General features: G+C 29.5%; 1 protein-coding gene across 1 annotated transcript; it reads left to right on the forward strand.

Moving 5' to 3' along the window:
* The first annotated feature begins 2,668 nt into the window (after window positions 1-2,668).
* LOC113374853 (leucine-rich repeat-containing protein 70-like) lies at window positions 2,669-12,762 on the forward strand. The gene is made up of 6 exons (XM_026614817.1): window positions 2,669-3,053; window positions 4,981-5,203; window positions 6,956-7,245; window positions 10,640-10,820; window positions 10,896-11,035; window positions 12,482-12,762. Exons 1-6 carry the CDS (start codon window positions 2,669-2,671, stop codon window positions 12,760-12,762), a joined length of 1,500 nt encoding a protein of 499 aa, XP_026470602.1.

Consider the following 12,762-nt stretch of genomic DNA (forward strand, 5'->3'; position numbering starts at 1 on the left):
TAATCATGATTTACTATGAATATCTTGCGTAATTTACCTTACTTGAATTTTTATCTATCTCAACTTTTGTTTTCTTTTATTTTATTATTAACATTTTTTTTTATTATTATTAACAAATCCAGTTAATTTGCAATCAACTTTATTTTATCTGCTTGTCAGCATTCTCTGCATAATGTAATAATATATACAGATTGCAGAATAAAATTGAATAAGAAAAAAAAACTAGCTAATAAAAGCATTTTCTAGCGTTGTAGTTTCATGGTTAGTTAAACCAAGTTTTTTGTACAGATAACTTATTTTATATTTGCTGGTAGACTACACAAAGATGTCCGGAAAGTCTTTCCTAAATCCTCGTATTTCGTTAAAAAATTTATAACTCGCTAGAAAGCGCTTCCCGTCACAGAGATTCTTCAAACAATATTTGTTGTTTTATATATGTTCTAGGCTGTTAAAAATTTTACCATTATATAATGATTTTTGTTTAAATTTAGAATAACATTTGATCGAAGCTAGTGGAGTAATGTTTTGCAATGAAAAGACCCAATTTGCTAAATTTATAAAGAAAAATGTAATTTTACTAAATCAATATTTTGGAAATGAAAACTCTTATCCTATTCTATATGAGTTTGTATTTATCATTTTAAAATATGACCTTAATGAAATTGCCGGAATTTAGGTGAAATTTGGCATTTTTAGTATTGCATTAGAGTTAAGTATTTTTAGTTTAGCATTAGAGATTTTTATCTCACTTTAAATGTTAATGTGATTTAAATAATAATCAATTTATTTAGTTAATTCATCAGTGAACTTTATGAAAGTGCTTTTTATGTTTGAAAATTATTTGTAACTTTTTTTTTTTGATTTAAGAAATTAAAAGCCATTCAATGGCTCAAAAAAGACTTGCGTTGATTAGTTTTGCAAGACTATTGGCCGAGCCGTATTTTTAGGATTCACTGAAATCTGAAAAATTTTTTGTCCATGTTTCGTTTTTGATAGATATTATCGTCTTTACGAACTTATTAAAATGTTATGGGTCTACAAAAAGTAGTAGTGTAAGGCGGGGTACAAAGGTTAAATTTGACTTTCAGTAATTATACTGTGTAAACCTAATAAACTAAATCACAACAAATAATACGTATCAAACAAACAACTATCTAACAATGTTCAGTAATATACCCAATTCATTCCTGATAATAGAAATAAGTTTTTTATTCATTTTTATAAAATTTGTCATCTCTTTTTATCCTATAAGGCCAGAGGACGCAAACAGATCCAATATCTTATTTTTAATTTTGAAGAAATAATAGCTAATTGATCCCGCAGGCCGACGTAATAAACAAAACTGTGCAAGTTCCAAATATTTGACATGTTTGACGGTTTGCGTTATTGTTACCGATTAATTTTAATTTGTATATTTTTGTATACAATTATTGTAGCCAAATGTAAAATGTGTTACAGGAGATACTATATCTTTTATTTGTATTATAATATTAATTGTAGTTTACGTCAATTTATGATAAAAAATTATATTTCTATAAATTATAATTATAGTCAATTTTATTCAAAATTAGTAAAGAGTAAATTATCGTTTTTTCCTCGTTACTACTTGACCTGGTAGACGTTACTTCGACCAACTTTGTTCGATGCTCTACAAAATATTTACACATCCAAGACTCTACCATCTAATATATATATATATATATATATATATATATATATATATATATATATATATACAGGTAATCCCCGCACCACACGGTACTTCTATAACACGAACGCGCTCTAACACGGTTTAAGAATTGAGACCAATCCCCTCATAATAACATGGTACTTTTTAGGCACGGGTTCGCTATAACACGGTTTGAGAATTAAGCAAAACCCTAATAAAATAAGAAATATAGTAAAACCTATGAAAATCAAACTATCTAATCTAAAATTAGTAAAATCGCTCAATAAACGAAATAAAACTAGTGCAAAAGAAAACTTTTTTGATATTTTTTCTTCGAGCGTGTACGTTTTATCAAAAAAAATCTAGTATTATCCGAACAATTTTATAAAATATTTTATATATTTCAAATAAAGATTCTTTAAATAAAACGAGCATAATAGCTTAATAAAGATAACTTTGCACGCGTTAAATATATAAAAATCATTTTGCTAATAGCAGGTATAATTTTTTTTTGTAAAAAATAGTGCATGAATCTGGAGGTAGTACAGAACTCTGCTCTGTCAGAGAATGAGAATATCTTGCAAAAAAGGATCGAGTTAAAAAGCACTTATTTGTAGCACATTTTTAAAAAATTAATAAGTATAGCAATACGAATTATAAGATCATGATATAACATGTTTTTTTGAATTCTTGGAACGTAACCTCTCTTTTTGTACTAGTTTTTTTATATCGTATAAAACACGGATTCGCATAACACGCTAGTTTTTTTGGAGCATAACTACCGTGTTGTACGGGGGTTACACACACACACACATATATATATATATAAATATATATATATATATATATATTTATATAAAATACATCTTCCATTCGCTAACTTTGGCATAATGTGAAATTGAATATTTCCAGTAAATGGCGTAACAGATTTCCTGTCCTGGCTAAGTGACGTTGGTTGATAGCACGCAAACTCGTTGTAATTGTCGCATATATATTAAAATGAGTGTCGGCAGTGGGCAATGGCTGCGCACCGTCTCCTTGTCGACAATAATAGCATTATCGTGTACAATGTTTGCGTTCGCCGTCACGTCCATCGAGGCGCAGGCAGTGCAGCAGTGCCCGCCTCACGGTAATATTGCTCCATGCTCCTGCCATGTCAAAAAGAATGGTCTTGACTTGCTGTGCGAGTTCACGGACATGCAACACATCAGCGTTGCTATGGATGCCCTCAAAGGGAAATCTTCAATTATCTTCTATTTAAAACTGAGGCATAACATTCTACCAAAACTGCAAGGTTTCGTGTTTCTTGGACTGGATATACGCCATCTAACGATACATAACAGCAGTCTGGCTGTTGTTGAAGAATCGTCGCTTAGCTCAATAGGTAATTATTACATTTTTATAATTAGATTATAATTATTATTAATATTTAACATATAATATTCACTAATCGTTCGCAAGCTTTTAAGTTTAACCCTTTCGCTACAAGAGTGCTTTCCGCAGGAGTGGTACTGCACGAGCCTGCAAGCTGCTCGAGTATTTTTTATACAATTTTATACAATTACACAGGCCAACAAAGAAAATAGTGCAAACGCTTTTAATGCTGTTTTTAAGTATATTTGGGGCGCTGATTTCAAAAATGACATTGGTTTTTTCTATGAGCTTTAGTTTTCAAGATATGATAGGGTAGAGCGGGGCTAGTTGAGCATAGGGGCAAGTTGAGCAATCGAAATATCTTGAAAACTATTCACCGTTCGTTTAGGCATTATATGGCGAAAAGATAGAGGTTTGGGAGAAATAAACATCCCGCGATCGCTAGTGGCCGCTGGACAAATGAGTGAGGCTCACGGGCGTTTTGTTTATTTTGAGACCAAGTTTTCGTCTGGTTTAGTCAAATGTTATTTATTTTTAATCAGGTAAATGTTATTCTTCCATATAATTATAGTACATTTAATATGCACAGATATTTTGGGTATAACTCTCACGTTTTTTTTTATAAACTCACATTTATTTTGAAGTTCCGAGTTGGGGTTAGTTGAGCATGGCTGCTAAACTGGTTCTGTCACTAAGACCATTACCATTAACTTCCAGAAATTAATTATTATTTTTAAGATTTAAGCTAAGTCTATGAGTAATAATATAAAAAATAATGATTTTATGCAAAAATACTGAATATAATGGTAGAATAATTCCTAAGATACGATATTGTTTTGTTGATTCTACTTTTGGTTAATTATTCAAAGAAAATTACTATAAGTTTTGTTTCACTGTCAATAAAGACTATAAATATAGAACTGGTTATCAAAAACTTATTTTATTTCATCACTAGTCGACATTGAACCTATGATTTCATTATACCTTCTTCAACTTGCCCTACCCCCTATGGGGTACATTAAGCATACTTGACTTTTTGCATTTAAACAGCTGTAGCTTTTAAATTTTACTTATTATCAAAAAATAGTATTAACACTTTTGTTAAGCGATAAACAACAAATCTATTGAGCCGTATAGCAATTTATTGAGACTTTTCATTGAGGAGCTATATCCGTTTAAGTAAAAATATGATATATAAGGAATGAAAGTACAAAATAGTAATACAATTCAAAATTTTATTTTAATGAGATATGCCTACTCGTACATACAAACTTACAAGACCCATTCGGCCTTAGTTGGGACCTTAGTTGACACTGTGAAAAGTTCTTTTCCGTGACGACCTACAATGGACCTGGTTTCGGCGACTTCTTTCCAAGTTCCAAACTAGAGCTGATACAAAAAAATGGTTTGCAGATTTGAAATCAGCGCAAAAAATACTATAAGAATCAGCTCTAACATTTGATGCACCAAACAAAAAAAAATTTGTTGTAGGCCTGTGTTACCAATACAAATGAATTCAAAAATTAACAAATATAGTTCTAAAAAACTAACAATTACAAATAACAAATTTGAATTCTCTATAATTTAACGCAGAGTATAAATATTGAAGCATTGGTCGGCACGCTGGAGGTAATCTATAGACGACACTCGTTCACAAAGATCGTAGCGAAAGGGTTGATTTTTTAGGAATTTTATATTGTTTCTATAGATATTAAGCACTCATTCTCGACTCATATTTGTCAAAGTTATAATAATTTGTTTGATTGCAATATAATATGTAAAAATTATAAAAGAGTAATTAAGAGTTGGTATAAAAAATATTAGAGAAATTGTGAAAAAAATAACAAGTAAAAAGAAAAATAATAGCAAGATAACATATTAAAAAACTAATAAATTAGAATAAATGAATAAAAAAATATATTTTTTTTGCTTTGTAGGAAAGGCTTTGACCCAATTAGATGTGTCGCAAAATGGGTTGCAAAGTGTTCCTTCTCCAGCGTTAAAAAATCTGAATCACCTTTTGATTCTTAATATGAATCATAACAAAATAAGTTCTTTACACGCAAAAGCATTCGAAGGTTTGGATACCCTGGAAATACTTACTCTTTATGAAAATAAAATTTCCAACATCGAACCAGATGCATTTAAAGGACTTGAGAAGTAAGTGATTATTAACATATGTCTCTATCTATGTACATATAAGCACGTCGTAAAAAATAGATAAACCTGACCAAATAAAGAAGCTAAATGAGCAAAGAAAAAATGGTTTAATGCCTTAATGATTTACACGCATCGAGACTATATAACAATTATTTTTAACTAAATAATTATAATTGTTAATAAATTAAAACAGATAAAAAGTATCATTTCTGGTAATTAAAATACATGCTAATAATAATTGAAATACAAGCATTATTTTCATTTTGGTTTTTATTCTTTTTTGTGTGTGCTTTCTTGGTTTGGCATGTACAATTTTTAATTTTTTATGACAGTAAAAATCTTCCTTGTTCAATTCAGATTATTTTAGAATTTCTGGAGGATAACGCATGGTTAGTATCGAAACTTTTTGAATAATATTTTTAATACGCGAAGAATTTTGTATTAAGGGTGGAATGAATATTAAGATGTAAATATGAACAGACAACAGTCATTGTCAGTTTTGGCCCAAATTTTATTGCATAAGTTTACAGATGTTTTGAGACCGTGAATTGAATTGAAATTAAATTATGCTTAATTACGGATAAACTATCAGCTTTCTGTTACAAGGCTTGACACTATACTCAATATTGTATGTATACTTGTGTATGTATATATAACTTGAATTACAGTATTTATTGAACGCCAGTAATTACTTTTTCGATAGCTTTTTAATTATGCATACATGAATAGAGAATTTGAAATGTTATCGATAGACGAAATAATAGTATACACCGAAAGCACGCACGCACTTCAGCATTTGGCTTCAATTTTCTAAATCTTTTTGATATTATTATTACCATGAATTATATATACTGGTATGCTGAAAATAAGACGTTATTCACTTTTACCCGATATCGAATACCCCGTATAGCTATTTAATTTTTAATACACATTTTTTAAACGAGGGGAAATCCGGGAATAAATAATTAGAATAAATAATAGAGTAAATATTTTTTTCCCTTTCATTACGAGAGTGTTTTCCACAGGAGTGGCATTACTATACGAGCGAGCAAGGGTTATCCATTAATCACGTGAGGCTTTAAATGGCCTGAACGAGTTTGACTAAAAATCACGAACATTTACAAGGGGGGTGTGGGTTGGAGTAAGATATCATGCGTTTATTTATTTTTCAAAAAATTTACGATTTGTTGAAACATACACAGGATGTTGGATAGGGAAAGCGGGAGGTAATTTTAAATATTATCACGCATCACCAAGGGGGGTTAAAAATGCTTTATTAAAGTGTTTTAAAACTTTCTATTTGTTAACAAAAAATGTATTTATTAAACGTTACAACACTTCTAAAGAACTAAAAACTACAATAGAAAAATGGATTTTTCAATAATTTAAATCATAGAGATAAATCTTGAGTCAATGGTCGACACATTACACATATGGTTTATAGATGACATTATTCACATAGGCCAAGGGGATGTTATTTTTACCGTTAAAATGTTTTTAATCCTTAGATAGAAATACAAAAAATGCAATATTCTTAGTATCTTTTGTCTTGTATTGTGTATTATTGTATTTGGATCAGATAACATTATCTTGAATACATATATTACCGAATAAGTTATAATCCATCGATTAAACATTGAATGGTAGACTAGATCATATCCAAGTTTAATTTTTTAATTTCGTAATAGTTTAGTTTAGGTATATTATAAGATTCTTCTATTCTTGTCTATTAAGGAGTTGTTTGATTTATAGAAAACTCAAGCGGCTAAATTTGGGTGGTAACGATCTTGTGGCAGTGCCACAACGATCCCTTGCCATTTTGGAAATGTTGAAAAAACTAGAAATACAAGAAAATCGCATATCTTCAATATCAGAAGGCGATTTTGAAGGACTTCGTAGTCTAGACTCTCTGGGTTTGGCTCACAATCATCTCAAAGAAGTTCCACCAAGAGTATTTTCTCATTTGACGTTGCTAAATTCGCTGGAACTGGATGGGAACTCTATCACATATATAGATCCCGATGCATTTGCAGGACTGGAAGGTTAGTTTTAATTATATTTTTTATTGTACAAGATATTTAAGATTTATTTCGAATTTTCGAAATGTAAATACATAATATGCTCTATTGCAAATTTTATTCTGGAGATGTGGATATTTCATATTAAATTATTATTATATGATTAATTCTGTTTGAATGGAAATATAAAGGCTAAATTCGATTTCTATATAATACTAAGCATCATGATGTGAAACAACAAACCGCATATCATGAATATATATACACAGTATACCGTAATATATGGGCCTAGCAAAGAGAGGCTACAGGCCTTCTTTTTACTCGATAGATGATGATTTTTATTTTACTTAAAATTTGTCGATAATTCTTATGTGTGTATATATCGTGTATATTTCTTGTATATTGTGTTATAATTAGGTTTTTATTTTTTTGCTCGTTTTTTTTTATTATGAAAGTATCAAGTTTTTCACCATTTTACAATTCTCAAAGTCGACCGATTCTAAAAATTTTAAATTCACAGTTTCAAACAAAAGTTTTTAATTCTTGGAAAATTGGGGCAATTGTGTTAACATTTCTACTGATGTTCTAGGAGTGTTATTTACGGTTACGGTTCCAAAGTTTGAATGAAAAAATTAATAAAAAATAACTGCAATAACCGAAAAATGGTCCTAATTTCACCACAGCTCTAGGCTGCACTTAAAAGCTCATAGTTTCCAAAAAACATGAATTACTTTTTTCTAATTCAGAAGTTCACCCTGTATATATACAATATAAACACCGTGCTACATTATTGTGCCATGTACATTACATACATACATTTTTTTTTTAATTAAGTTGTTTATCATGTGATTCATTTTTAATGCCATTTACACACTTTTGGTTTTGGGTAAATAATTTTAATAATAAAATTTATTTATGCGCTATGTTGAATTTGAGTCTTATATTGCGTTAACTACGATTTCTTGATGTCAATGAAAATTGTCTTATATGGCTGTATTTATTTATTTTATTCATAAGCGAGACATAATCAATAATTATAAATATTAAATATAGGTATATATAATGTAATAAGTTTATACATATATATATATATATATATATATATATATATATATATATATATATATATTTATATATTAGGGTGGTCCTTAATATGGACATTTTCGAATTTCCTTGCTCCCAAGGGTTCAAATGGTTCTAAATTGATAAAAAACAATTCTCTCAAAGTTTTAGCTCTTAATATTGTATTTTGGATAGTGCGCAATTCAATCAAAATTTTGTATGGAAATACCACGAAAAAAATTTAAAAAATTTAAAAAATGTTTTTAGATATAATTTAGCGAACAAATGAATGAGTTTTATTCAAAATTTGTCGACAAGTTATACCTAAAAAGATTTTTTTTTAACTTTGAAATTTTTTTTTCATGCTATTTCCATACAAAACTTTGATTGAATTGCGCTCTATCTAAAAGACAATATTAAGAGCTAAAACTTTCAAAGAATTGTTTTTTATCAATTTGGAACCATTTGAGCCCTTGGGAGCAAGGAAATTCGAAAATGTTCATATTAAGGACCACCCTAATATATTAGTTAGGTTTAAAGATGGTGCAACAGTGTTTTCATTAATTAAGATAACCACATTTTGAAAGTATTTTCACGATTATCCAAAAATATAAGTATATATACAATTTTAAGTTTCAAATACATATCAGAATGTGTTTTATCTGAAAGAATTACAATAATTATAAAATTCAGCTTGGGAATTAATAATATCCTCCGGCCGGCGCTTGCGCTGTTGCGTATCATTGATTTTTTCAAAATAGGCATAATAATGCAATGTGAGTGCATTCCACATCGCCCTCTTGATAATCCACGGTCATCGCAATTTATGTGCTAATCCACTGACACATAAATTACGATATATGTTCCCAATGGAAAAGTAAATGAAAAACTGTGTAATTAGGTGGAGTTCTAGATTCATGGGGATTGTGGAGATTTTGTGTAAACTGTTGCTCGATCTAGATTATGCCACGCGTTTTATTTATATACGTTTTGCAATCATTATTTATTTATTAACTAAACTTGAATTTATTTATTTGATTAACGTTTTTTTATTAAAAATTAACTGTAAATAATATATTCTATGAAATTCTTACTTTTAGGTTTAACACTGATATACTACAAATTGCAATATATAGAATTTAATTATTTAACTCTTATTTAAAAAACGTATGCCGGCACTAATTTGTGTATTTTTCAAAATAAATCTATAGCACAAGGTATAGTGAAGTGGACACAAGTGGGCCACGTTTTTATGTTTGGTTGTAAAATGGTTAAACTAAAAATATTTTCTTAATTTTTTCTTTATTTGCAAAGGTATAATTGATAATTGATATAATACTTTACTGTGCAAGAAATGGCATTACTCAAGTGGCCCATGTCTGTCCACAAATAGTGGCCCACTTCTATCTACAAAAGTCTTTTTTTGCAAATGCATTCCACAAAAACACAATGCAAACAATCGGCAAAAATTACTTTGCATTTCAAAGATTATAATATGTCTATACTATATAATATATTGCATATTTACTTGAAGTTTTCTCGTGATAAATTCGATAACAAATCACGTAAGAACGCGGGTAAAAACTTTCTCGAAGAAATTCTTAGCGCGTTTCGCTGTACAATGCGAGAGTAGGTTTATAACCTTCAAATGCTTTTTAAAATTGAGCAAGTACCAAAATATGATAAACATGTGCGCGGTTCGACATACATGTCACTAGTCTTAAAGTTATTATAGTGGCCCTCTCCAAACTGTGGCCCACGTCTTACCACTTCACTATAACTACAAAAGCAATACTCGTGAATCTGATATATAATATATAGAGTAAAGCGGGGCTTAAAGGTCCTATTTGAAAGACAAGGAAAAAAGATGTATAACCAGCTATCACCTTGATTCTTACGACTATTTGTTTATTTTGTAATTTATTTGTTTTATGAAATGTATTGTTAATTTTAAGTTAGATTCAACAGTTTTTTTTATATAGCCTCTATAAAATCTTACACACAAGTAGGTGTGGTAAAAAGGACCAACGGAACATTTTTTCTATCAAGCAACTATTAGGTTTTTTTCTCTACTTTCAAACATTGTTGTTGAAATATTCTTAACTTTACTGGTTTTTGAGATATCGATGGTAAACCTTTTTAACCGCAGATCTTTAAGCACCGCTCGACTCTATACGGTGTAATCTTTGCATTAGTTAAATATTATTTCGTAAAATCCCTTTAAAATTAAAACTAAAATTTGCCAGCAGCTTGTATGATCACGCTTTAGTAAAATTACCGATCTTACAAAATTATTAATAATAATTAATTATTATACTAATATGAATCTTCTAAAAGTGATTTTTTACTTTTACAGAAAATCTTCAGTACCTACGTTTAGGAGATAATAATTTACATAGCATTCCATCAGAAGCCTTGCGACCACTTCATAGATTAAGGCACTTGGACCTAAGATCAAACAATATATCAGTTATATTAGAAGACGCCTTTACTGGATATGGAGACTCCATAACGTTTCTCAATCTTCAAAAAAATGAGTAAGTATTTTAATTGACTTATATCTTATTTATGATACTGTGCCTCATTAATTACAAATTTTCCATCTCTTTCAGTATAAAGACATTACCAGCTATGGGATTTGAAAATTTAAATTCTTTAGAAACATTGAATCTTCAAAATAATAAACTAACGCATATACCTGAAGAAATAATGGAGCCTATAGTTGATACTCTAAGAGTAGTGGATATAATGGGTAAATACAAACACATATATATGCTTATATGTATATATATTTACATATATTACGAATTAAAAAAAAAAACGAAATAAATTGTGCTTTCTTTGGTAATCTATCTGCTTTTTATGACAATGGGTTATTTTTGAAACAGGTAGTTTCATCGAATTGACTTTCGGCACAATTCTCCAAACCAAGATTTTTTGGTACCAATTTGTCCTAGGAATGTTATTCACGGTTACTGTCTAAAGTTTGAATAAACAAAAATAATAATAAATAACCGCAATAACCGAAAAATGGTCATAATTTCACCAAAGCTCTTGATTTCACATAAAAGCTCATAATTTCCAAACAATGTGAGATAATTTTTTTTTCCTAATTTTTTTCAAGGGCAGTATAATAAGGTCAATACTATCACCCTGTTTCGGCTTCACGTTCAGGGATACAAATTAGGCCTTCTTACTTGCAGTTTCTGTTTCGTTAATATTTTTTTAATTAAGTTTATTTACTAAATTTGAAATTTAAATAAAAGCCTTAGGTTTAGAAAAAAGCTGATAATTTTCAAACTGCGTGAGGTAAAATTTTTTTTTATGATATTTCAATACTGTTCAATATTTCAACGTTTCGACTTGACGTTGAACTTTTGGACATCAGTGTATGTAAACACCGGGTTTGAGGGGGAAACTTTAGGGGCTTAAAATAAATCGATTTTTTTTGCTAAAATGTTTTCCAAAACTAGCCTAGAATATATTCCTAAAATTTCAGAAACAAATTCAAATAATTTGGGAATTAGAGAAGAAATAGTGAGCAAGCATGTATACAAGCGGAATGAAAACTTCTTTGCGCGATTTCTCGGTTTCGAATTTTTTCGATTCTTCCTAATTGGCGGGAAAGATAGGAAAAAAACTAAACAACATATCGAAACGAGACAGAATTTATTGTATTCATGATTAAATTGCATTTTATTTGAACCTAAAAAAAAACTTAAAAAAAAAGTCATAATTAACCCACTTTTTAAACAATCTAAAGTGAAATTTTATATAAAAAAACTTTTTTTTTTGAAGTTGTGAAAAATTGTTGATTTTAGATTTTTTCTAGATGTTTTAGGTTCAACTAGAATTTATACTATTGAAAATATATATATCTTTTGATTTTTTTTGTTTCGGATCAAAATTGTGACCCGCATCTTTCCCGCCAAATGATACCTGCACGCTTGTGGCGCATCGGCAAAATGCTTGTACCCGGCTTATTATTACATATATTTTATTGAAAGGAATTGAGAAGAATGTTGAAATTTATGACAATAAAATCTAATAGTTTCGTTTCGATTAAATATGAGTTTCTTTCTCTAAAAATTTCTCAAAAAAAAAAACGATTTTTTGAAGCCTCTAAAACAGACTCCCCCCTTAAAAATCATGACTTAATTAATTAATAGAGTGGTGAAATATTGATATTTAATTTTAGATAATCCGTTAATATGTGATTGTGAGATACGCTGGTATAGAGATTGGTTACGAAATCTGAAAGACAAAGATGATGAAATGATGCAGAAAAAACGCACAATATGCACAATGGAAAACGAGCACAGGGAGTACGCTGTGCAGAGCGTGCCCTTCGAGAAAATGAACTGCATCTGGAAGAACATGGGTCGCAGTTCATCCGCAATCAGGCAGGAAGCCCACATCAGGATCACCTTCGCTAGCCTCCTGACAACTTCATTATGGTTAATCAAACTTTCGGTCTGA

The sequence above is a fragment of the Ctenocephalides felis genome, unplaced genomic scaffold (genome assembly GCF_003426905.1).
Source record: "Ctenocephalides felis isolate EL2017-DRISC unplaced genomic scaffold, ASM342690v1 CF-g0.4_SCAFFOLD_01886, whole genome shotgun sequence".
Classification (NCBI taxonomy): domain Eukaryota; kingdom Metazoa; phylum Arthropoda; class Insecta; order Siphonaptera; family Pulicidae; genus Ctenocephalides; species Ctenocephalides felis.

Bases quoted from the DNA above. Each gene is read 5' to 3' on its own strand.
- LOC113374853 (XM_026614817.1), top strand. From the start codon at position 2,669: ATGAGTGTCGGCAGTGGGCAATGGCTGCGCACCGTCTCCTTGTCGACA. The intron at 5,204-6,955 runs GTAAGTGATTAT...TTTGATTTATAG, and splicing joins GCATTTAAAGGACTTGAGAA to AAAACTCAAGCGGCTAAATT. The intron at 11,036-12,481 runs GTAAATACAAAC...ATTTAATTTTAG, and splicing joins AAGAGTAGTGGATATAATGG to ATAATCCGTTAATATGTGAT.